We start from the raw sequence: 25,400 nt of genomic DNA, 5'->3' as shown, positions 1-25,400 counted from the left end.
GTGTTGAGTCTGTAGCGTGCATCAAAGGGGTCTCTGTCGTGGAGGAGAGCACTTGTTTAAGGGGTTCTCAAGGGAAACGTAACCTGAGAGGGGTAATTGAACATCTTTATCGCATTTTGAATCTGGACTAACTTACGTTTATGCCCCTGCACCCGAAGCCCTAGTTAAATCTGATCATGAAACACATTCATTCAAGGCCGAAGAATAGTGCGTCAGCCGAACGGTTCTGAAAGACAAATGGCAAAATTGTCAGTTCATTTGAGCTCAGGCTCACACATGAAAAGCTGTACTCTACTGCCCCCAAGTGGTGTGACAACATCATGGCAAGTCCTTATCTAACCGGCCAAGATGTTCCCAACATAATTCATGTATTTGACATTCCCTCCCACTTGACATTACATTTAGCAGACGCTCTTCCAGAGCGACTTACAGTAAGTACAGGGACATTCCCTCCCGAGGCAAGTAGGGTGAAGTGCCTTGCCCAAGGACACAACGTCATTTGGCTCGGCCGGGAATCGATCTGGCAACCTTCAGATTCCCTCACCGTTCAGCCACCTGACTCCCTTGTGAATGAACACCTTTCACACGCGTAATTGGAGGTCGGTGTCAAATGGATCTTATTCGCGGCTTGAGTTAGGTCACTGTTGTTGTGCAACTGAAGAACATGAAGTTCACCACACTTTGTTGTGACAGAGCAGTCCTCAACAATGGGGAACAACATAGAATCAATTAAAACCAAGCAAATGATGATCAGCTGCCTTGGCTCAGAATAACAAACTACTCTCTAAGAAAGACAGACACACACTAACCCCCCCCCCCCCAGACGCCCAGAGCATAACCTCCTCTCCCCTCCTCTCCCCTCCCTTCCAGCCCAGCCCAGTCACCCCCTTTGCCCCTTGGCAGGCTGTTGCTGTCCATTGTCAGGTTGTAACACAAGGCCTGGGACTGTGTTGCTCTCTACGAGACATTGAGACATGGTCCACCCCCCCAACACCCCTCCGTCTCCCCCTATGAGCCAGTGGGGCTCCACAGGGCTCGCTGTGGGACAGTCATGGCTTATCCCTCTGTCACCTTCCACACAACCAAGGCCATGAGAAAAGATAGGCTGCAAGCTTATCCCTCTAAACCAGTGCTGAGCAGCAGTTAATCCAACAATAGGGACAATGACTGTGAGTGTCTGGTTTCTATGGAGAAGAGAAAAGGTTGGGAAACAAAACCAGCCACTTTCTGCTCTCAAGGAAGAGAAGTCAGAAACGGGATCCGGGTGTTATGAAAACCACACCGCATTGTGGGGGTGAATACAAACCCGTCGCTTTTCAGACCGTTTCTTTTCTGTTCACTGAGACAGAGTAGGCCATCGTCATTTTCTGAGATCTAGGTAATCAGTCTGTCTTCGGGTTACAACTCATCTTCATTAATTGTGAAATGTGTGAATCAATCAAGAAAGTGGGGGCACGTTTTCTGACTTTTACTCTGTAGGTTATTATAACTCGAGACAACCATCATCTCAGTAGCCTATTCAAGCGCCTCCTATATAGCTGGACAAGTTATCCCTTATTTCTCAGCGTGATAAATTGTTAAAATGCGTGAGAAATACAAGGTGTTGCGTAAAAGCGTGAGAAATGGCTGAAATGCGTGAGTCTCACGTGAGACCGTACGGCGAATAAAATATGAAACTACAAAAAAGGATACAACGAACTACATTGGCAGTCGCAGATATATGACGACGCGATGACGTACCATTAGGTAATACGGCAACATGGCAGCCTCCATCAGGGTGCTTGCCCGGAGAATATCCTGTAATTCTCCCCGAAATATGAATACCAGCGTGGCTGGTCAGCTCTCTCGAACAATTTGTCCTTTGAAGCTTTCAGCCTGCCGTTGTTTTAGCGATGGTCACGCTGACAAAAGTACACATTTTGGTTTCGAAACAGTACCTGAGGGAGAGAAGGCGCAGAGAGGTGAGGACTGCCCCCTTCGCCCTCTGCTTGTCTCTCTTGCAGACAAAGAGATTGACGTATATCTTTACATTCATTGTACATTGTATTTGTATTCGTCTATTTACTCAATTATATGTATCGTTCACTAGTAACTTGGCACATTTGGAGAGTGCGCATGACACGCCCACCAACCACCGTTCAAGCGTGGGCCATGCTGGCATGAATAGACCATGAAACAGAGTTAAATGAAGTAGTTTGATAGCCGATTGGACTGTTGCCATACAATCAATTTCATGTTGTTTAGTCCTGTTAGGGAGGAGGTCAGCATGCCTATTATGATGCTGTCCCCTGTGTCTAAAATAACATGAGATTCTGCTACATTATAGATAAACAGCGTTATAAAATAGATTAACATCTAATGAACGTCATGGATTTGTGTGTTGCTGATGGAGGATGACCAAGGATCCACATTCTCTCTCCTGCGTGTGTCCGTTCACATGTCCAGTGTACAAGGTGTTTGAGAGCGTTGCCCAGAAGTACGATGTGATGAATGATGCCATGAGTTTGGGGGTTCACCGCCTGTGGAAAGACATGCTTCTACACGTCATGCACCCCCAGCCTGGAACACGCCTGCTGGACGTCGCCGGGGGAACCGGTAGGAAAGATGATGATGATGATGATGATGACGATGAAAGCAGAGATGAGGATGCCGGCAAATCCATGATGGTGATGATAGATGATGATAGTAGTTATGATGGTGAGGAGGTTGATGCTAGCGGCCGTGATGGTGAGGATGATGATGCTAATGGTAATGATGGTGAGGATGATGATGCTAATGGTCATGATGGTGAGGAGGTTGATGCTAATGGTTATGATGATGAGGATGATGATGCTAGCGGCCGTGATGGTGAGGATGATGATGCTAGCAACCATGATGATGAGGATGTTGATGCTAGTGGTGATGATGGTGGGGATGATGATGCTTATGGTTATGATGGTGAGGATGATGATGCTAGTAGTCATGATGATGAGGATGATGATGCTAGTAGTCATGATGATGAGGATGATGATGCTAATGGTCATGATGGTGAGGATGATGATGCTAATGGTCATGATGATGAGGATGATGATGCTAGTAGTCATGATGGTGAAGACGATGATGCTAATGGTCATGATGGTGAGGATGATGATGCTAATGGTCATGATGGTGAGGATGATGATGCTAGCGGCCGTGAGGATGACGGTGAGTGAATCCTTGACTGATGAAGCGTTACCCCTTCAGGTGACATCTCCTTCCGTTTCCTGGAATACGTTCGCTCCCAGCAGGAGCGCCAGCAGCGCCGCCAGGTCCGCGGCCTCCAGACGCCGTCATGGCAACACATCTCTGAGAACTACGCCTCAGCAGACAAGGGGGCGGGGCCCCAGGAGTCACGTGCCGTGGTGTGTGACATCAACAAGGAGATGCTGAGGGTGGGCAAGGAGAAGGCGGAGAACTTGGGCATCGCCACCGGTAACTGTTTACCTGGCACACACACAACTGTTGAGCTGGCTTTGTCTGTGACGCACGCACACATACATGCATACGCAACTATTTAGCGGGCTGTGTCTGTAACACACACACATACCCAACTGTTAAACTGTCCGTATCTATATATTACAGACACATATACAGCTGTTAAGCTGGCTATGTCTGCGTACACATGCACACATGCACAATTGTTTAGCTGGCTGTATCTGAACAGACCTGATACCCACAAGCCCTTGTGTAGTGTAGATGTAGAAACATATTATGGTGTGTGTGTGTGTGTCAGGTCTATCCTGGGTGGTGGGGGATGCTGAGGAGCTTCCGTTTGACGATGACCAGTTTGACGTTTACTCCATCGCCTTCGGCATCCGCAACGTCACACACATGGAACAGGTGAGGTTCCTCTCAGTCACGTGGAACAGGTGAGGTTCCTCTCAGTCATGTGGAACAGGTGAGGTTCCTCTCAGTCACGTGGAACAGGTGAGGTTCCTCTCAGTCATGTGGAACAGGTGAGGTTCCTCTCAGTCATGTGGAACAGGTGAGGTTCCTCTCAGTCATGTGGAACAGGTGAGGTTCCTCTCAGTCACGTGGAACAGGTGAGGTTCCTCTCAGTCACGTGGAACAGGTGAGGTTCCTCTCACCCAACAGATTAGTACATAAACGAACATATCGTATTAACAATTGCAAACCTTAACCATCCGTCACATGTCAGTTTGTCCCAATAACTTTTCTTACTGGATTCCTTTCTAGTAAGAATGGTGGTCCCTGGGACAAAACCAGTTGAAAACCCCTGCTTTATGCTACTAATGTCTTTGTAATATATAGATGTATTTATATTTTTTACCCTGTGTGTATTTTTGATGCGTTATTAATAACGTTTTTATTCTGTGTTTCATTCAGGCACTTCAAGAGGCACTCAGGGTCCTAAAGCCTGGAGGCCGATTCATGTGTCTGGAGTTCAGCAAAGTTACCAACCCAGTACTGGCAAAGTGTGTATAAACTCTTTCTCTCTCACACACAACAACATGTGACAGCCTGACCATGATGTTAGGTGTGTTTGACTTCATGCGGCTGTGCCGAAGGCAGGCTGCAGCTGGCTGACTGGAAGCAGTGAATGCTGGTTAGACTTTTTTTTTGAGATGGGACTGAGGCCGGGTCACTGTGACGTATCAGGGAGTCAGGTGGCTAAGCGGTTAGGGAATCGGACTAGTAATCTGAAGGTTGCCAGATCGATTCCCGGCCGTGGCAAAACAACGTTGTGTCCTTGGGCAAGAATCTCACATACACATGTGAGATTGGGCAAGTCACTTCACCCTACTTGCCTTGGGGGAATGTCCCTGTACTTACTGTAAGTTGCTCTGGATAAGAGCGTCTGCTAAATGACTAAATGTAAATGTATCCATCAAAGTTCCGTGAGAGCGTTTCGAGAACTGCCGGCTGGGTCAGCTAGCGCATCGTCTCACAGCAGACTCTGATGACGACAGAGCTTTTTCATGATTGGCCAGACTTACACACAACAACTTTGACACGTGTTTTGTATTTATTCTGACACCTTCAGTTTTGCTAATGCTAAAATCCGGACCAAACAGTACAATTACACACAACAACTTTGACACGTGTTTTGTATTTATTCTGACACCTTCAGTTTTGCTAATGCTAAAATCCGGACCAAACAGTACAATTACACACAACAACTTTGACACGTGTTTTGTATTTATTCTGACACCTTCAGTTTCGCTAATGCTAAAATCCAGATGAAACAGTACTGTTGAATAAAAGAATTGCCTTTACTGATAGAATGCAATAGCCTACTATTGTTAAAAAACTGTTTTTTATGTTATAGTTTGCCTCTTCACAAACGGAAAGACTAAGTTTAGTTGAGTTCTGGTTGTATTACCAATCTGTAGATTGGAGAGAAAGTCCAAGACATAAAATGACCAATTTCAATGCACTGGTTTGTGCAAGTTCTAACCCTAAAACAATTAAATTTGCAACCATGCAGTTTGTCAGCGATAAAGTAAACAGCACTTGATCGGCCATGATTAATTTGAATCATTTTCCTAATTTAAAAAAGTGCAATGTTAATGATTGACCCCAAGCACACTAAATAATTTTAATACATTATATAAGTAGTAGGCTAAGTTTTATCTAAACTCATATCTGAAGAAAACGCAGCAAACCACGGGAAGCAGAGAACGTCCGTCTTGACGGCTCCGTTTTAAACTCCTCCCCCGACTGCAAGCGGAACTCTCTCAGATCGGTGCATCCAGCCACAGCCAGCTGCAGAAGATGTCGAACACACCTATTGACTTCAAGGAAAATCCAATAGTTCCGTTCCTCCCAATGAAAATAGCTTGCTGGCCCTTTAAGGTCTAATTAATAACTGGGTTCAGGTGTGCAAACCATAGGACAACAGTGTTTGATGGTTTCTCTACTGCGAGCTTGGTAGTCTAACCATGGATAATTTCAGGATCAACATAGTGTTTTCACATGCATTTCAAATACAGGATGCCTGCACACTGGATTATGAATACAGAGAACCTTTCAATTGGAGTTTGTGCTTCTGTGCCTTGAGTTGAGGGGGATGTCATCATCTGCATGACCAAGGGACAGGTAGACTGAACTGCCAGATGGTATCTTAAGTTATTTTACTCATGAGTTATGTGTTCTTTGTGCCTGAGTATCGGCGCCATGAGGGAGTTATAAAATGAACCTTAAATTGGGTGTTCAGAGAAATGAAAACAAGGAGACAACGGTGAAAGGGATTTTGTTCAACTTCCTTTGGACTAGGACTTTGATATCTGACTCCATTATGAACTCTTACGACCATTTAACGATATGCCTGCTGTAAATATATTGGTTATCTTGGATAATGCAAGTAGTGGGTAAATTCACTGGTATAGTGGGCTTATTTCATGCAATGAAAAAGGGTTATGAAACTACCAGTTACTTACCACACCAGTTACTGGTGTGATAAGTAATTGTCATGTTGCCCCTATAGTCATGTTGGTTGTCATTAGTCCTTGTGTAGGGGTGGACAATCTGACTGCCATGAGACCAAAGTAACAGAACATCTGTACTCTGGTAGGCCCTACCTACCTGGCTCCCCTGAATGTCAGCCAAGCCAAAACCGTTACACACTGGACATTGCAGCAGTTCTAACACCACATGTACAAGTTCTCCTGTGCAGAAAGCAAGCACGTTAGTTGTAACGCAGTATTACAACTTCCACTCATGTTGATGTACATTAAATGACCTGTTCATACACACACATCAAAACTAAGCAGCATCATACTAATAGTGCCCTCTCTCTTCCCCCCCCCCCCCTTCCTCTCTCTCCATAGGCTGTATGATGCTTATAGTTTCCAGATGATTCCAGTGTTGGGGGAGGTGATCGCTGGGGACTGGAAGTCCTACCAGTATCTGGTGGAGAGCATCCGCAAGTTCCCAGACCAGGTGACACCCCACTCTCACCTTCAATACACAGCAACGGACATGGCCTCACTTCCAGTCCATTCACTCATGCCCGTTATTGATGGACGATTATTGATTGGCTCCAGTCTCAGAATGTGTCCAGGCTTTCTGCACCCCCCGGGATACTGTTCTTCTGTGTTCCCGAGGCTGACGTTGTTACTCAGAACAGGATGTCACTGTGTGCTTTGACTAAACCTCTCTTCATCACAGGAGACCTTCAAAGGCATGATGGAGGACGCTGGTTTCTACTCTGTCCGGTACTACAACCTTACAGGGGGGGTAGTGGCCCTTCATTCTGGCTTCAAACTGTGAGCTGCTCATCCAACAAACAGCTCTGGTCTACGGGCTCTCCTCCAGCCAGCCTCTGCGAATCTACAACTGACCTGTCACTTCTGACGGCAAGGAGACGTTTCCTAGTGAGCTGTGTTTGTCTGGAGAATGACCGTCTTTACTTTTTAGGAGTTTTTTTGTACTATAGGTGACGTTCGAGTTGTTCGGTTGGACTTCTGTGGATGGACACTGACATTACAGGTGGTGCTGTCGTCATGGTAACGGCACAACAGCTGTTCATGAATCCCAAAAGGTGTATTATAAATAAACATGTATTCGAAGTCAAATTCGCTGATGTATTTTGCTATCAAATCAACTTTACATGCTTGGAAAAGGACAGTCTCACCTTTTGCATTTCATTTCCAGAGGTAAACATACAGTATTGTGTGCTAATGCGTCATCTAGTGTTCAAACTTAGTCAACACAGGTTCTGCATCTTGGAGTGTGATGTTTTGCTGAGATGTCGGCTGTCGCGTGTTGGCCAAGTTAAAAAGCGGAAGGTATGTGAGCTCCTCACCTCACTCTCTTCACTTTGAAGGGTTAAAATAAAGAGAAGGAAGACGCCACAACATTTACTTGAATAAAACTGTATATTTTACAGATCTTTGTACATTTTAATTACAAAACTGTACTGATACTAAAGTTTTAAAATCAGTTTTTGGTCAGAGAATATTTAATTGTCTCGTGTGCAATTATCATGTATTTACAAACGTCTCATGTTAGTGATTTCTCAAAAGGCAACCAAAAAAAAAAAAAGTTCATCCACTCTGAACATAAGACATGGCTTAAAGATAAATATATTAGTAAATAAATATTCAGAGAACTTATTTCCATTTATGAAATGTGCTTCTACACACATACAGAAATATACACAGATTTCTAGCCTGGTAATGGTGACGGCGAAAATAATTATATTCTTAAAAAATTAAAAAATATTATTTTTTTGTACACATTTTCTGTTTATACAATCTTAAGTGCTACAAACAATAAAAAAATTAAATAGTGACTCAAGTACCCCAAATTGTTATATTTGCAGTACACGTCTATGCAAAGGCAAAAGTTAGATTCTCACTGTCACTGATTACAGCACTGGGTTAAGATATAAATAGTTATTACTGAGCGATGGCCTCTGGATAGAATGCCTACATTTCATAGAAACATATAGAGCAGTCTGTAGAACAAAGAGACAGGCATGGATTACCAAACTGTGATACCGTAAGCCTGTATGCTTTCTGAGATTATATAGAAAAAAAAATCTGATATTCAATGTATTTAATTGAACTGCATTTTGTGTGTGTGTAAAAAAAAAAAAAAAAAAAAAAAAACCTTAAGAACAGTTGCAGCACTAAGTGTCCCTTGTGAATTTCCATGTTTGCAGCGACGATCCTTAGGCCTTTTGAGACATGCCACCCTCGCAGAAGCGGCTCCCTTTGAGCCAGTCAGGGCGGGGGGACATGGAGCTTCTAAACTACAAGTACAGCAGGGTTTGACGTCTACTCATCTCTTTCTTTCGGTTCTCTAAATATGACTCTGTCGTTTTGGTCTTCTTTCCAAACCGAAGTGACAAGGATTTCTCAGAGCTGGTCTGAGGACTTATCGGCTACCCATAAGGCTTGATCTGCCACATCTTCTAAAACGGCCACAGAACTTAGAAATACATGAATTCTGTATCGAATGCAAACTTAGAATTCTGTCAGCTCAATATATATATATATATATATATATATATTGGCAGTGTTCTAAACATTGTGCTGCTTTACAAGATATAAAAACAGACAAACTGGGTAAAGTGTAGCTTAATCTGTGACTCTGGCTCCCCTTCAACTTCCTCATCCCAAAAAAACACGTCTTCTTGTTTTGGTATATTTCTGTTGAATTTTTTCATCTGAGTTGGTGGTTTGTTGAAGCTTCATATAGGCAACTGTGCATTCATGTACATACATAGGCATCTGTATGCATATACATATAAGTTTGTGTGACAACAAATTAACAGCGTAAGTTTGAAACAAAGGAGAGAATTCTCAAGTCTCGCACAAAATGTAGTCCACTTCACCCCAACTTGAGCATACAAGTCGGCAAAAAAAAAAGAAAAAAGAATCTCACAAACTGGCCCTCTTACAACTGGCCCCCATTCAGTTGTTTGTGGAGCAGACCTGGTGAAGCCACTCCCAAGAGCCCAGGCAGTGGCCCGGTCAGGGCCCCGGACCCCAGACTGAGGTGTGGTCGGGACCCCAGACAGTGGCAGGCACTTCCAGTTCCCTTACCTACCCCTACCAGGACGACCTTCAGTCTCGCCCCCTAGTGGCAGGAGAGGAGCAGATTCTGTAGTGGCCACAGGAACAAACGACACCACACCCAGACACGGCAGACTCTATGTAGAAGTCCACGCCTTCTAATCTGGTAACATTCAGTGCTCAGAGAGCTAGAGCAGAGACAAGGCAACTGAGGGTTTTCATTCGCTGGCTGGCTGACTGGTGAGTCACCAGAAGGGTATGGTTCTATTCCCGGTTCCTCGGGTAGATCTTCATACCTCATGACGCTCCTCTGGAATTGCGCCGTTTCACGATGCATCGTGGGTAGCGGAGCACTGCGGATGAAACAGAGCCCTAGTTTCTTCTTCCTGGGCGTGGCTGTGACCCCTGAACTGTCCTGACAGGAAGTACCCTTTGCCTGCCTCCTGTCGCTCCCCTGTTTGCCCCTCCCCTTCCCCTGCGACGCCGGCAGCCAAAAGGCAGCTCTGAGTCTCCGCCGCTAGGCCCAACTCGCAGTCCGTGTCCTCTGGGATTATGGGTATTCTCTGGCTGAGCTCGCAGCAGCCTTGTCCGGAGCAGGCGTCCGAGTCCGTGTGCGCGTAGTGCACGTTCACGGCGTAGTCCTCGCCATAGCGCCCCCCGGTGGCTCGGTGGGCCTTCATCTCCTGGTAGAAACAACAAGGCAGGGCCTCGTAGGACAACGGCTCCGACGGCTCGCACATGTGCTCGGGAGCGTAAAAGTTCGGGGAGGTGGAACCCTGAAACTCCGCCCCCCTGTGACAGCGCCCCGAAGCGAGAGGCCCCGCCCTGTCCGGGTCCTGCCCCTGGCACTCCAGGTTCGGCGGGAGCACCTCGAAGCAGCAGCTACACGTCGCCGCCCCCAGCTCCCCCCCCACCGCCACCGCCTCCTCCTGCCCCACCTTCCCCCTGTCTGCTACAGCGCCCTCTAGTGGTCCGGATGAGGTAGTGCTAGCGCAGCAGGCCTCCCTGCTTGGCTCCAAGGGTGGGGCGCCACTGTACGGGGGCTCCCCAGAGAGGGGGGGGTGGGGAGGAGAGGGCTGGGGGTGCTCGTGTCCCGAGGGGGCCGGGGTGAGCGAGTCCTCCCCGCCGCCGGAAGCCCGACATGGGCTCTTGCTGCGGTAGACGTAGGGGTCGTAGTCGCTGCTCAGGGAGCTCCGAAAGGTGGAACAGCTTCCGTACACGCCCTGGTTGCTGACCTCGGTGCAGTCCAGCATGGAGTCGCTGGAGGAGCAGTGGCACTGACCAGAGCTGCTGCTGCTGCTGTCACTGCCCGGACAGTCGGCTAGGTAACCTCTGCACACCGACCGGTGTCCGTGGTAACAGCCCAGACCTGAGGTGCTGCCGGCGTCCCCCAGGCGCGAGCTGGAGGCGGGTGCCATGTGGACCACGGTGGGGTACAGAAGCCCCTGCTGGAAGGCCCTGCTGTGGTGGTCCTTGTGGGGCCCACCGCTAGCCCCCAGGGGCCCCCCGACGGCCGAGGCCGCGGCCCCCTCCGCCTGCTGGGGGAAGGTCAGCCCCTGGAAGTAGTAGTGCTGGTACATGGTCTCGTACTGCGAGAAGCAGCCACCCCGTGAGAAGCTACGCCCGTGGAACTTGGGTCTCTTGAAGGCGGCGTGGTGGGGGGGCGCCTGGGCCGGGTAAGCGGGGGGTCCGCGGTGCTCCAGGCTGCAGTGGTGCGGGTTGAGGGAGTGGTCCAGGTGCAGGGTGGGGTGGTAGCCCCGCAGGAAGGCGGAGGTGGCCCGGGCGGGGTAGAGGCCGGGGGGGTCGGGGTGCTGGTCCATGGTCAGCAGGGTGATGGGGTTGCCGTGGGGGTCCATGCTGGTGCGGGTGGGGTAAGCGGTCACCTGGCCGGCGCGATGGACCCTGCCGGGGTAGTGGACGGGCAGGACCACCCTCTGCTGACGACTGTGCAGCGGACTGACTGGTTCCATACACACTGGGCCAGGGGGACCCTTCTTTTGCTCTGGGGAGGTAGCAGAGAGAGAGGGGGAAGGGGTAGAGTGACAAGATAAAGAGGATGGAGGGGGGGGGGGGGGCAGAGATTGATAAGGATGTCCTATGAAAACAAACTGAACCCACTCCTCCCCTAGAGAGCAGGGGGATGTTCCATCCCAAGCTGTGCTTACACGAAAAAAGCCTGTCTACTTGGACTTAAGCCTCGAGCCGTTCCACTAACATTACGTTCCACTAACGGGCAACGCTAATTCAAGCTAGACCTCAATAAGCTCAGATTGTGCACTCACACAGAGAACAGAAGCAGCCCAGACCAGGCGATCGTCGAAAAGAAGAGTTATGTAACCCATAACCAGGGTAACCCAGCAGGACGGTGTTATGTTAACATTTATATTTAGTCATTTCGCAGACGCTCTTATCCAGAGCGACTTACAGTAAGTACAGGGACATTCCCCCCGAGGCAAGTAGGGTGAAGTACCTTGCCCAAGGACACACCGTCATTTTTCACTGCCGGGAATCGAACCGGCAACCTTCTGATTACCAGCCCGATTTCCTAACCGCTCAACCACCTGACTCAGCAGCATGACTGGATTTGAGTTTTGGGGAGTTATCCCCAAAAAAGGGCAATGTTGCCGCAATTAACAGGGCGAGGGAGACGACTTGGCAAAACATTGCTGACCGTTTAAAAGCGTAAATTGTAGGCCTACCTCGGCTACTAACATAATTAATGCATTTACTGATAATTAGCGTAATTTGATTTGGTGTCTGAAACTATCCCGACAGTAATCACTGGCCTTTATTCTCAACAGGAGGTTGATCATAGCCCAAAAGATAGAAAGTGGCAGCAAGTGAAAATTACATTTGGATGTAGGCAAAATGACTTCAAAAAAACTTTGTCACACACATTTTTTTAACCGATGGGCTAAATGCTGAGCTTTAAATTCAAACGTTTAAGTGACCGTGAATAAAATGGACTGAAATAAGTATTTTTGCACAGATCGAGCACAGACTTCCATCTCAGGTCAGAAGGTGACCCAAAGTATGGCAAACTTTACTTGGCATGACTAAGAATATATCATTTGATCTATTACATGTACACATTTGATCCAAATCCAATTATTACGATTCTGCCTGACAGTGTATGGACATCTTCCCCATGACTCCATAGTCCTAAATGTACAGGACCAGCGCCAGGGAGACTAACTCACCGATGATGTTGTGTCTGCAGTGGGGGCAGGTGTGGTGCTGCAGCAGCCATGGGTCCACACACTTCTTATGGAACCTGTGAGCACAGGGGATGACCCTCAGCTCCTGTGGAGGGGGTAGAGCAACAAGGTCAGGTCAACTCCAAGGTCACGCAGTGCAGGCACATGTCCTGCAGATGGCAGCAGAGAATCATAAGACAGGTGTTGGCGAGCCAGACGGGGGAACGATTGTGGATTTCTTCACTATCCAACAACCCACCCTCACTTAGCCCCCAATTTGACAGGGTCCTGAACACATCCCTGACCCCTGGAAGGTCACATAGGCCAGGTAGACCGATTTTGAGATTATTGTCCATAATTCCAGCCTGGAAACTGGATAACAGTTTGGATTCCTGACACTGACCTCGTTCTACATCCTGCGCTCTTTTTCCATTTCTCTTTCTCATGCCTTCTCTCCTCCCCCCTCCTCTCCCTCCTTCTCTGGAGTGACTCATGCATCCAGGCGGTTTCTGCCCACGATCTATTGTTGCTGGCTTCTCTGCTGAGTCAAACCATCCTTTGATGCCATACAGTCTTCGGAATGGCTGTTTCCTGTAATCATCCACTTCTTCATCAAGACAACAAACCAACCACAACAATACCCCCCCCCCCCCCCCCCCCCCCCCCCCAGAACAACATGCCCGAGGCAGACTGGAGTTTCTCCCTTGATCAGTCCCTCTGACAGGAAGTCCCCAGAGCGCCACATCAAGGGGACACATTTCCACAATGACCGGCCGGGACTCCAAACGAGCGCCGGTTCGAAAAAACAGGAAAGTCTAACCCTGAAACCCCACGCGTGCGGACCGAGCCGCATCAGCTCAGGTGCAGCGAAAACAGTCGCCAGGAGCACCGCAGGAAGAGAGGGAGCGGAACGAAAAAGGAGACGAACAGGAACACCAGTCTAGTCTCCCATAGATGGGAGTCAGACGGCTGAGTGGTTAGGGAATCGGCCTAGTAATCAGAAGGTTACCAGATTGATTCCCGGCCGTGCCAAATGACGTAGTGTTCTTGGGCAAGGCATTTCGCCCTACTTGCCACGGGGGGAATGTCCCTGTACTTACTGTAAGTCGCTCTGGATAAGAGCGTCTGCTAAATGACTAAATGTAAATGGCTCAGACGACGACTCTGGATACGGGTCACCTTCCCCCTGCAAGCCTAAAGACTTAGTCCACCGCACCCACTCACAGCTTATCCACCCCTCGACTAGGAGTCTATCCTCTGCGGGGTTGGGACAGGCGAGTGCAGAGGCAGGGCCCTTACCTCTCCGTCCAGGTACTTTTCCAGGCAGATGGCGCAGTCGGAGGTGGAGCTGCTGCTCAGCGAATCGGACGCCCCACAGTTGCTCTCGCGCTGGCCCTTCATCTTGGCCTTGAACTTCCTGGTCTCCATCTTCTCGAGTGCCTGCACCGCCATCCTGTTCATAGAGCTCTGCGGAGAGGAGGAGGAGCAGAACAGGAGGAGAGGAGGAGGAGCAGAACAGGAGGAGAGGAGGAGGAGCAGAACAGGAGAGGAGGAGCAGAACAGGAGGAGAGGAGGAGGAGCAGAACAGGAGGAGAGGAGGAGCAGAACAGGAGGAGAGGAGGAGGAGCAGAACAGGAGAGGAGGAGCAGAACAGGAGGAGAGGAGGAGGAGCAGAACAGGAGGAGAGGAGGAGCAGAACAGGAGGAGAGGAGGAGGAGCAGAACAGGAGAGGAGGAGCAGAACAGGAGGAGAGGAGGAGGAGCAGAACAGGAGGAGAGGAGGAGGAGGAGCAGAACAGGAGAGGAGGAGGAGGAGCAGAACAGGAGGAGAGGAGGAGCAGAACAGGAGGAGAGGAGGAGGAGCAGAACAGGAGAGGAGGAGGAGGAGCAGAACAGGAGGAGAGGAGGAGCAGAACAGGAGGAGAGGAGGAGGAGCAGAACAGGAGGAGAGGAGGAGGAGGAGCAGAACAGGAGAGGAGGAGGAGGAGGAGCAGAACAGGAGGAGAGGAGGAGGAGCAGAACAGGAGAGGAGGAGGAGGAGCAGAACAGGAGAGGAGGAGGAGGAGCAGAACAGGAGAGAAGGAGGAGCAGAACAGGAGGAGAGGAGGAGGAGCAGAACAGGAGAGGAGGAGGAGGAGCAGAACAGGAGAGGAGGAGGAGGAGCAGAACAGGAGAGGAGGAGGAGGAGCAGAACAGGAGAGGAGGAGGAGCAGAACAGGAGGAGAGGAGGAGCAGAACAGGAGAGGAGGAGGGGGAGCAGAACAGGAGAGAAGGTGAAAACCAGAAGGGGGGGAGGAGAAAGGGTTAAACAGAAGGGTGGAGGGGAGAGGAGGAGACAGTGGAAGGACGGAGGGTCAGTCTGGGGAGTGATGGACGTAGAACAAACAGAGGTTGAGTAGTGATGTGTGGAAGCCTGTGGATGAGGACTAGGATTCCAACGTACAACTACAGATGGAATCATTTCAAGGGAAATGAAAGCGGGAGTCCGTGAAAGTGAATGAGAGAAAGTGAGTGAGAACGTGTGCCCATGTGAAGGCACTGACCTGGCTCCGCCTCTGCTTCAGCTTGATCTTGATGAGCAGGATGAGACAGACCAGAGACACCACCACGAAAAAGGCCAGGAAGATCCCCATGTCGAAGTACTCTGTGGGCTGCTGTAGGGGTGGGACAGGCTGGGTCAACACCAACTCTTCCAGCACAAGAACACACACACACACACACTTGTACACACCCCTTTACAGTTAAATACCCTACACCAGGGGTCCCCAAACTACGGCCGCCCACGCATTTGGACCAGCCCTCTGATCTATGCCAGAGACCTTTTTTTTTTACATTTATAAAAAATAAAAAATAAAAACTCAGTTCACACTGATTAATATGCATACGTAAGTAACTGTTTTGAATTCAATAGCAATTAATATAAAAAAATGGTCATTACGATAGTAATAATGCTCTTTTAATAGGATATATAACCCTTGATATGTACAGATGTATGGTGCATTACAAAATAATAAATTCATCTAGCATAATAAAATCTCCACAATAATAACGGTAGTCACTCCGGCCCATGTCATTTTCTGTTACAGACCGACCCGGCCCCACATTAAAGAAAGGAAAAATGATCTGGCCCTCGCAGAAAAAGGTTTTGGGGACCCTGCCATATACTGATGGACACTTGAGTACACACAGCAACAATTACAGCCAGGTGGCGATAGGCCTTTTCCAGAACAATCCAGAGCCACGGAACATCATAATAGATGAATGAACAGTGGTAGCCACTGCTACTACTGTTAACTCTCCTGTTCCTTCATAGCCAGGGTTGAAATGCCCAGCTCTGCTATGAGGACACAACCATATGCTGTATTCCTGTCTTCCCATTCATGGCTAGACTCCACTGTGTGATCCCTAATCTGCTTGTACCTGCTGCATCTAACACTCCAAAAGTGACACTGAATCAGTGTGACCTGTAAGCTAGGAAGAGAAAGGGAGATGTATATATAAATAAAATAAATACAAAATCTTACATGCATGCTTTGTACAAAAAAGTCAATTTACAAAGTGGCGTTCCACAACACAGAGCACTACACACACGCTTGGTGTGGGCCCTTACCCTTGGTGGGCGGTGCTGTATGCGGGCGCGGGCCACCTTCTGCTTGTTGACGATGTTCATCAGCTTGACGGCGTCTGCTCCTTTCACATAGACCACCGGCCTCTTCAGAGGGTCCTCTCCTATCTGGTTCAACTGGGGGGGGGGGCAAGGAGATGAGTATGCCTTGCACGTGCCCGGTTAGTCAACACAACACCGGTCTGCTAGAGTCTCTGTAGTGATCCTATGAATACATAAGTGTGGCTCTCTCATGTCACCCTAAGGGAATCCATCATGGGCTGGACAAGAAGTGGTCACTGTCTACATACAGTACAGTCTGTCTATTGTATGTTCTGTTTTGGGATTGGTTGACAGAAGACAGGCTCCTCCTCCTCAGTACTGCCTTTGGAAACACCATGGCAGAAATGGCAGGATATTCATGGATTCAGCTCTCCCATTGTCATGTTCCAATGAAATGCACTGCTCACTGACACATTTGTCTCTGTTACTGTGCTAATGCTATTTGGGCTAGCTGTGCTAGTGTGGCTAGCTGTGCTAATGCTATTTGGGGTAGCTGTGCTTGTGCAGCTAGCTGTGCAAGTGCTCACTGGTCAAGCTGTGCCAGTGCTTACTGCTAATGAGGCTGGACGTGCAAGCCAGTTGGGCTGGCTGTGATAGTGCTAGTTGGACTAGCTGTGCTAGTGCTAGTTGGACTAGCTGTGCTAGTGCTAGTTGGACTAGCTGTGCTAGTGCTAGTTGGGCTAGCTGTGCTAGTGCTAGTTGGGCTAGCTGTGCGTTCTCCTTCGTGGATGATAGACTACTTGAAGCCCTGTGGGTGGCGTCTCTGCTGGGAAATCCAGACGCCAGCAAAACCTTTCATGTGGTCCGCCGCACTCCGTTTTATCTCTCCGCTCCTCTCCACCCAGAGGCTGGGGAGGAGAAGAAGCAGGAGGAGGAGGAGAGCCTGCAAGTCCAGGCTTGGCCTGAGGAGGATGAATACCACAGGAGAATTCCTGCCAATGAGAGTCTCTGGGAGGGAGTGACTTGCATTGTGTGTCGGCCTGCTCGCCTCCCTGCACACCTAATTACAGTTTGAGACAACAAAGAGACAGGGACTGCCCAATGGTAGGAGGGAAAGAGAGAGATCCATAGATCATGTCTTGTCTCTGGAGGTGAGGTGAGCTGGTGTGCACTACCTGGGCAATTATGAGCTCAACCGAGCATGCTCACGGTGTGCTTACAGCTTAACCTGGATATCTCGTTTCAGTCTTGCACATTCAGCGCACACACACACACACCTTGTGTTTATTCCCATGGTCCTGGGAGAGAGCTAGACTTAGAAATGCTATTGTTGGTACCCGCACGCACACGCAACATGCACATGCACGCAACAAGCTTAGCGGATATATTCCTCAATGAGCTCACATCGCAAGAGGAGACATTCAGAGCTGAGAGGAATCTCTTTGAAGGCAGAGGAAGTGATCTCTGCTAACGTTGTTAGCATGTTAGGCTCGTCTCCTACAGAATTAGATTAGACTCAGCATGTGTGCCCAGAAAGTATGAAGTGTGCGTGTGTATGCGTGACTGTGTGAGCAATTGTTCAAGTATTGTGCATTTGTGAGTGTGTGCGAGAGACTGACCTGATCGATAGCATCCGGGTTTTCTGACACATCGAAGATCACAGCTGTGGCTCCTCTCTGAACTGCCCTCTTCGCCTGTAAACACAGAAAAACATTGCATTATTTTTCAGTGATTTTATGAATAATTCGAATCAACAATAGGGTAAATCAGTGTAAAACTTTCTGAAACTTCAGATTACAGACACATCCTTGTTTTTGTATGATCGATTTTCAATGTTTTATTTCTGACCACTAGGGGGCGATGTCTGGCTTTGAATAGACTCCACTGTTTCACCGTGGGACGGGGAGAGAAGCAGTCACCCAGTATAAGGAGATGAACAACCAGCACACTACATGGGAGTAATGAGCGTACTGCCTCTGTGAACATGACGTAACAACACATAAACAAACAATATCTATGACATTAGGTAACCACCATCTATGACCGCTTTATTTATAACATCCTGTCTTTCACAGCTTGTGTAACTGCTCTGTATCCATGATAACATCCTTAATATCTATAACTACCATGTCTGATATAACATATTTACCCTCTGCATGCAGCCAGTTTAGCACCACAGCACTAATTGAGAACTAGAATCCAGATTCTACTCATGCACACAATCCCAAAATTCCAAACTCCTCCAACTGCCACAGAGGGAGTGTGTGTGTGTGTGTGGGGGGACAGATAGAGAGTGAGAGAGTGAGATCTCCACAGATGGGCAGCAGAACTGTTCTGGTGCTGAAGTCTTTTGAAGCTTCCAGCCAGAGGGCAGAGAAAAAGAGAACGCAGAGTCCTAGAAAACTGGCTTCCCCTTGTGGGAAACCCTCCTTATCTAAACTCCCGCTTCTCTCTCGACATCAAGTCTGGCCCTGCTGGTTTCACCCTGTTCCACTTAGTCGGTGTGAAGTCAAATCACGCTCCGTGATCCCATACAGAGCGATGCCAGAACCATATCCCGATGGCTCTCATCATTCAGCCAGGAGGGACAGCGGAGAGGATGAGAGAGGAGAGCAAGAGGGAGAGACGCGGAAGAGAAAAGGGAGCAGGAAAGAGAGCAGAGCGACAAGGAGAGACCGTTCGAAGAGGAGCAGGAGAGACGGAAGGAAAGAGGAGGAGGAGGAGAACGAGAGTAGGAGCGAGGGGGAGAACGAGAGCGTCGGACAGACGAGAGGAGGAGAGCTCGAGATCCGGCCATCCCGGACGGTGCTATGAACCTCGCAGCGGAAAAAACAACAACAAAAAATTGTCACGGACCAAACATGGTCATCGTGACATCACAATCGCTCTGCCCTGCCGACTGCGTGACCGCGGCCACGTTTTCCTTCTCGGAGGAAATGGCCCCGCTTTGGCCGCCAGGTGGCCGCCCCCCCCCATTCTGGGATGTGGTGCTCCGTAGCCTGGGAGCCTGTGCCTCCACTTACCCCCGCCGAACCCCCTAGCCTACCACCCCCGAAGCAATACGAATCATACGGAGAAACGTTGGTTTGGAAAACTCTCGTCCAAAGCAGCCTACAGGAGGGGATTTGAACCTGCAACCTCTTGATCTGTAGTGAAACGTTCTACCACCGAGATGCAGCCATCCCGCCTAGAAAGAGGGGAGAGAAGAAAGGGATTGAAGGGAGGGAGAGAGGAGAGAGAAAACACTCGTCCCTCCCAACTCCCGACACCGTTTATTGGAAACAGACACATAGCAGGGGCATCTGTGTGGTGATGGTTCAACCATGACCAGATGCTTTCCTGTTCGATGACGTTCACCAGACCCAGAAGAATAAGAGGCCATCTCAGAGAAGAACCACATCATCCCGACCCCGACAGAAACTCACACGGTACCAGTCGCATTAAAACACGCAATCAAATGTCCCGCTTCTGGAACTTTCTCGGGTCAATGAGATTCATGTCCGCTTCACATTCGCTAACATCTCTCCCGGTTGCATGACCGGCTTCATAAGAGTTCAAAGTGGGACCTGTTGAAGTCTCACACTCATAGCTGCGTCTGAGGCCAGGGCTTGCTGCTTTGATGTCAGCTATTCCAGTTAATAATTAATGGCTCTGGGTGAGACACTTGCAGAAGAAAGAACCCCCCCCCCCACCCTTCTTAGGGAGAAGAAAGAGCCCCCCTCCTCACCCCCCCTCCCCCCTCCTAAAGAATCTCCTGTTGGGCAGATACGGCAGTGTAGCGACTTGCCTGACGACAACAAAAATGTACCTATGGGCGAAAGTCATCCCCCCTCTCTCCCACAACTACTGAGACATTGCCCCCCATCTCTTTTCCTCCCTCCATGCCTTCACACCTCCCCCAGTCAGGACAGCCCCAGGGAGGACGGGAAGAATGAGGCTAGATCTGCTTATCGCCTCCCCAAGTCCCTCAGAGAAGCTCGACCCACCTCAATTGGATTATGTTGGGTTGCGTTGCGTTGGGGTGTTTGGTGTTGTGTTGGGGTGTGTTGTGTTGGGGTGTGTAGTGTTGTGTTGGCGTGTGTTGTGTTGGGGTGTGTAGTGTTGTGTTGGGGTGTGTAGTGTTGTGTTGGCGTGTGTTGTGTTGGGGTGTGTTGTGTTGGGTTGAGTTGTGTTGGGATGTGTTAGTCACATTAGTCCCCCACTGCCGTTCGTGTGTATTTTGCGTCCTTGCTTAGTCCTCTTTCAGTATCTCTCTGAAACGTGGACTCGGGCTTTGCGGAGCAGATCTAAGGTTGCCATCAGAAATCCTGTCTAATTCGTCAAAATGGCTCCGGAATATGGAGCGGTGTTCCACATCTGAGGCTGCTGTACTCTGTGTGCCTGCCATGTCGTGAATATTCAGAACAGGACAGTGGGAACAGAAAGACATGCTCACCCTTGTACAGTCTAAACTTGGGCCGTAACATCCAGACAACAAGCCCTTCCCAGGCAACCGGAGGCTGCCAAGATGTCACCGCAAGCAATACACAGTCGAGAGAAAAAGCAACCCTTCCCGATCTGGTCTTGTAGCCATCATGGTTATCGTAATAACCCCTAAGCATTTATATGAATTGTAAACATCATGGTTATCATGGTAACCATAACCCTCTATTATTACTATCCCTTTAAGCCCAAGCATCCAGTGGGTGATGGAGGGTGAATCCTGTTACTAAGCCATGCTGCCACATAAGGCCTGCCAGCCTGCGCCCCCCCCCCCCCTCCCCTCCCCCCCCTCCACCCACCTGACCACCAGTCCATCCATCCATTCATCCGCCTGAGAGCCAGCGAGTACACCCTAACCAAGAGGCCAGAACCGCAGCCCGGCATGGCAGCATGTGCTGGTCTAGACAGGAGGAAGAGATGGCCTATGTTTAGCCAACCCTCAGGAACTCTGGTGAAGAATCGTCTTTGCTTGAAATCTCCCAGGCTGGCCGAGAAAAGAGACTTGTTCTACCAAAGATGGAAAATTGCTAGTCTACATCTTTAAATCGCTATGCTGGACTAGACACACACACACACACAGAGTTCCACCTGCACCCCTCCCTCCCTCCCTCCGCTATAATTAAGGTCATTAAGTCTCCAGAAGGCTTTCCCTCGGCTGTTATGCTGTAATGTCATGTTGCCTCCTGGCTGGTTGCTTTATTAAGAGATAAAGGCATACTTTCCTCCCATGGATTCTCTTATATGTGGTCCCCTCTCTGTGTGTGTGCCAGGAAGGCACTTTTCTACAAAAATAAAATCTCAGTCCTCAGCGTGGCCGTTGTACTGTGTGTGCAGTGGAAACACACTTTTCTCATGTTAGTCAAATCCACCAGAATCCTCCAGAATGTCCATTAAGATATTACAGATAGAGTTGCAACATACAGCACATTCAACCAGGTGTAGAAATATCGCAATCGACTGGTATTATTTTGAACGGCATGCAGTTGTACTTAGTAGTTGATAGTAGCTTTTAACACAAGCACCAGTCACCTGCATGAAAGGGCTGAATGGACAGCAGGCCTGTAACTTGCACTACAAACATGAACCCCTTCAAACACCTCAGCCTTTCCACCCTCTAAACATCCACAACCAGGAAGCAGAGGCTCCTGGGCTCCCTGTACCTCTCCCCTGGGTCTCCCCGGGCATGACGACGTGCTCCGCTTAACAATCCCTCCATTCTCTCAGCCCAGTAACACACCTCCAACAACGTTGGTGACTCACTGGAGGTAAAGAGAACTTGTGGAGGGGTAGGAAAACTTGCATCCACTGTGAACTTGGTGTACCCCTGACGGAGTTTACCATCACTTTAGACCCCTTGCAGTGCTCCCGACTGCTGAATTTTACCGGAGTTAAGTACACGGTGGGGGGGGGGGGGGGGGGGGGGGGGGGTAAATGTAAACGCACAGCTGACTCAACGTAAACACAGACGGAGGACGACACTTGAACCACTCTATTGGCGCCCCGGCGGTCATTAATATCCGGCAAAACTGATATTAAAACTGGATGAGGAGCCTGGTGGATGACGACGATCAGAGGCCCGTTCCATGAAGCGAGTTTACCGGATAAGCCAGGCCGACGCAAGTTCGTCGGACTCATTTCCAGTTGATCCGGTTCAACGAGTCAGTCGTTCGAACGCAGTTACCATGGCAACCGATGCTGTAAATGAACGTGGTCTGTGGCAGGGCAACTGTCAGGGTTAGCCCGTGTTGTTGCTTAACCAGATGTTCCTGTAACACTGATCCACTGATCTTCTAGGGTGATGCAATATTTCACTTTTTTTCTTTTTTGTATCACTATCAGTAAAAAATGTACATTTATAGTAAATCAACTTCAATAAATAAAACATTTAGGCTCATGTCTTAAACACTGATGAACAATGATTTCAGAATGATACATGAACTATCACCTACGTGTTATGTATAGGCATTAGGTAGGCTAGTTTGTGAAATCAACGTTTAGGTTGAGGCTACATAAAATATGCATATTTTATGTCGATTTTAGGGTTAGGTTTACCTAACATGTGTCAATCTACATTACCCCAATAGCATGATCATAGCTATATATATCATGTACAATTGCAAAAACAAACCTAAATCAATGCCTCTATCCTCCTTATTCCCTATACAAAACCCTGTTTAAAGTATTAATGGTTAATTGTAGGCTATTTATAAAAATAAATTAAAAACTTCCCTTAGATGTGTTCAGGAGGCCTATGGTTTTCGTAAACAATGAAGTAAAGATCTATTTAAAAAAGACCTCAACCTATGTAGGCTATCGTTCATGTCAATCCTGGTGTGTCGTTTGATGTTGATGAGGTGGTGGATGAGGGAGCTGTCATCATAGGCTACGCGGCTTCAAGAGAAAGTTCTTTTGGGGAGAATGCGCGTGGTGAATCGATATGATCCACGTTCTACCTCACGGGCTTCTTACGAATATGGTGCACCCGCAATTATCTTGACTACTTGAATCTGACTAGAATGTACATTTGTATTTTTTTTATAATATTTGTATTTTTTGTATTTTTATATTGTAAGTGGTAACTTATATTTTATTTTATGACAACTTATATTTTATTTAATTCTAATTCCACTTAGTACTGCTAGTTTATGTACCCTATTTACCTTTAGTATAGATAATCCACATATTAAATGTTTTGGTTCCTATATGTTTATTGTATGCACCTTCCTGCCAAAGTAAATTCCTTGTCTGTGCAAACTTTCATGGCGAATAAATCCCATTCTGATTCTGAATTAGTCAGATTGGGTGAACTAGAATTGGCCTTTAAGGAAGTGCTTTAGCCCCGACAGACTTGTTTGATAAATAACCAGTTTGGTTAAGTCAGGTTTGGTACTTTAATCCCAGCTTTTTGAGCAGCCTTTATGGAACAGGATCCTGGGCTGTTAGCTCCTGGATCGTAGTCTGTCAACAAAGCGACCATAACCCACAGACCTGAACTGGTTTGGGGCCACACTATTAGTGTTTGTTCAGAATTAGAGTATGTGCACTACACACACCCCTCTCACTACACACACGCACACAGTCGGTGCAAGTCACAGTGTTCACAGACAACTATGTTTACTGGTGTTACACTGTGAGCCCCTCTGCTGTCCTGAATGAGCATGCCTCTCAGGGATGAGGCCGTCTGTAAGCATGTCTCTTAGGGATGAGGCCGTCTCTGAGCATGTCTCTTAGGGATGAGGCCGTCTCTGAGCATGCCTCTTAGGGATGAGGCTGTCTCTGAGCATGTCTCTTAGGGATGAGGCCGTCTGTAAGAATGTCTCTTAGGGATGAGGCCGTCTCTGAGCATGTCTCTTAGGGATGAGGCCGTCTCTGAGCATGCCTCTTAGGGATGAGGCCGTCTCTGAGCATGTCTCTTAGGGATGAGGCCGTCTCTGAGCATGCCTCTTAGGGATGAGGCCGTCTCTGAGCATGCCTCTTAGGGATGAGGCCGTCTCTGAGCATGTCTCTTAGGGATGAGGCTGTCTCTGAGCATGCCTCTTAGGGATGAGGCCGTTTCTGAGCATGCCTCTTAGGGATGAGGCCGTCTCTGAGCATGCCTCTTAGGGATGAGGCCGTCTCTCAGAGTTGAAGGAGATGGTGCTGGTGTAGGACATGTTGGACATCTCCCGGAAGGACAGAGAAAGATCTGGAACCCAACACAGAAGTTTGTCTTCTGTCAGACTGGGCTGTTTACATGTCCATTCTCTGGATCCACATTGCCTTTTCAAAGTACTGTGAACCTCACTTCTAAACTTTCATTTGTAATCCTCTCCTGTCCCCCCACTTCTCCCGCTCTCTTCTCTCTCTTCCGTCTCTCCCTCGCTCCACGTCTCTCCCCTCCTCCCTCCCTCTATCTCTGCCTCAGCGCACAATGTGGGGTGGCCTTTCAACCATCGTTGCATAACCAAAATTATACAATTGAACTGCACTGTGGTGTGTGTGTGTGTGTTCGGCACCTCAGAGGAGGCCTGTGACTTGGCAAACAGCCGGCCCATTACAAACTGGAGCTGTTCAGGAAAGACCTCCTATATTCTCATCAAACAAGAGAACAGTATCTGGAGTCCTTAGTACTCCCTCCCCACACACATACTACCTAACTACACAGCCTCTCAACCTGTTAGTGTAAGCCAGCCTCCATATAATCAGACACGTGCAGGGATTGAACGTGGATTAAACTACGTGTCACTAGCTTTAATTAAGGCTTAATTTTCTTCTCTCTCTCTGCTTGTTCCTGACCCTTCAAGACCCATACCCAGAACCCTACCCTTACCAGCTACCCCTCTACCCTACCCTACCAGCTAGCCCCTACCCTACCCATACCAGCTACCCCTCTGCCCAGTGTGCAAATTATACAATGACAATCGGGGGGTCGACTTCTTTTCCTGGGCGTTAAGTACAGTGCAGGCATGTGCTTCTATCATTAAAATGATAAATACAAATACAAATCGTGAGAAAAATATTATAGGTCTAAATTATATTCGATTTTTTGGGGTATTAGCAAGCTGACTTACCTTTCTTGCACTTTCTCACTACGCGGTAGCTACACTCTGAGGCAAGGGCCATCAACCTTTTG

The 25,400-nt window shown here is 48.5% G+C and overlaps 2 protein-coding genes across 4 annotated transcripts in view; one reads left to right on the top strand and one right to left on the bottom strand.

Moving 5' to 3' along the window:
* The first annotated feature begins 1,741 nt into the window (after positions 1-1,741).
* Positions 1,742-8,582, top strand: coq5 (coenzyme Q5, methyltransferase). 2 transcript variants are annotated; one of them, XM_047014615.1, is made up of 7 exons: positions 1,742-1,961; positions 2,446-2,595; positions 3,223-3,450; positions 3,752-3,858; positions 4,366-4,454; positions 6,810-6,921; positions 7,150-8,582. In XM_047014615.1, the coding sequence occupies exons 1-7, from the start codon at positions 1,760-1,762 to the stop codon at positions 7,249-7,251; spliced, it is 990 nt and encodes a 329-aa protein (XP_046870571.1). In that variant the 5' UTR covers positions 1,742-1,759; the 3' UTR covers positions 7,252-8,582. The 2 variants fall into 2 exon arrangements, with proteins under 2 accessions (XP_046870571.1, XP_046870570.1); XM_047014614.1 differs by having other exon boundaries at positions 2,446-2,697; positions 7,150-8,481.
* znrf3 (zinc and ring finger 3) overlaps positions 8,565-25,400 on the bottom strand; it is a 51,078-nt gene continuing 34,242 nt past the window's right edge. For both annotated transcript variants that reach the window (XM_047014612.1, XM_047014613.1), the window contains exons 3-8: positions 17,926-18,000; positions 16,310-16,441; positions 15,243-15,353; positions 14,000-14,167; positions 12,704-12,806; positions 8,565-11,505 (exon numbers count right to left, since the gene is read on the bottom strand). In XM_047014612.1, the coding sequence (XP_046870568.1) occupies positions 9,830-11,505; positions 12,704-12,806; positions 14,000-14,167; positions 15,243-15,353; positions 16,310-16,441; positions 17,926-18,000 (2,265 nt within the window). In that variant the 3' untranslated portion in view covers positions 8,565-9,829. The remainder of the gene's footprint in view (positions 11,506-12,703; positions 12,807-13,999; positions 14,168-15,242; positions 15,354-16,309; positions 16,442-17,925; positions 18,001-25,400) is intronic.

Source organism: Hypomesus transpacificus, unplaced genomic scaffold (assembly GCF_021917145.1).
Source record: "Hypomesus transpacificus isolate Combined female unplaced genomic scaffold, fHypTra1 scaffold_263, whole genome shotgun sequence".
Taxonomy (NCBI): domain Eukaryota; kingdom Metazoa; phylum Chordata; class Actinopteri; order Osmeriformes; family Osmeridae; genus Hypomesus; species Hypomesus transpacificus.
The sequence above is the reverse complement of the archived record's forward strand: the minus strand, read 5'-3'. Positions and strand labels throughout refer to the sequence as shown.

What these genes read in the sequence shown, in the direction of transcription:
- coq5 (XM_047014614.1), top strand. Translation starts at nt 1,760, where the DNA reads ATGGCAGCCTCCATCAGGGTGCTTGCCCGGAGAATATCCTGTAATTCT. An exon ending in ACGTCACACACATGGAACAG is followed by an intron (nt 3,859 to 4,365) that starts GTGAGGTTCCTC and finishes TGTTTCATTCAG; the next exon opens with GCACTTCAAGAGGCACTCAG. An exon ending in TCCGCAAGTTCCCAGACCAG is followed by an intron (nt 6,922 to 7,149) that starts GTGACACCCCAC and finishes TCTTCATCACAG; the next exon opens with GAGACCTTCAAAGGCATGAT.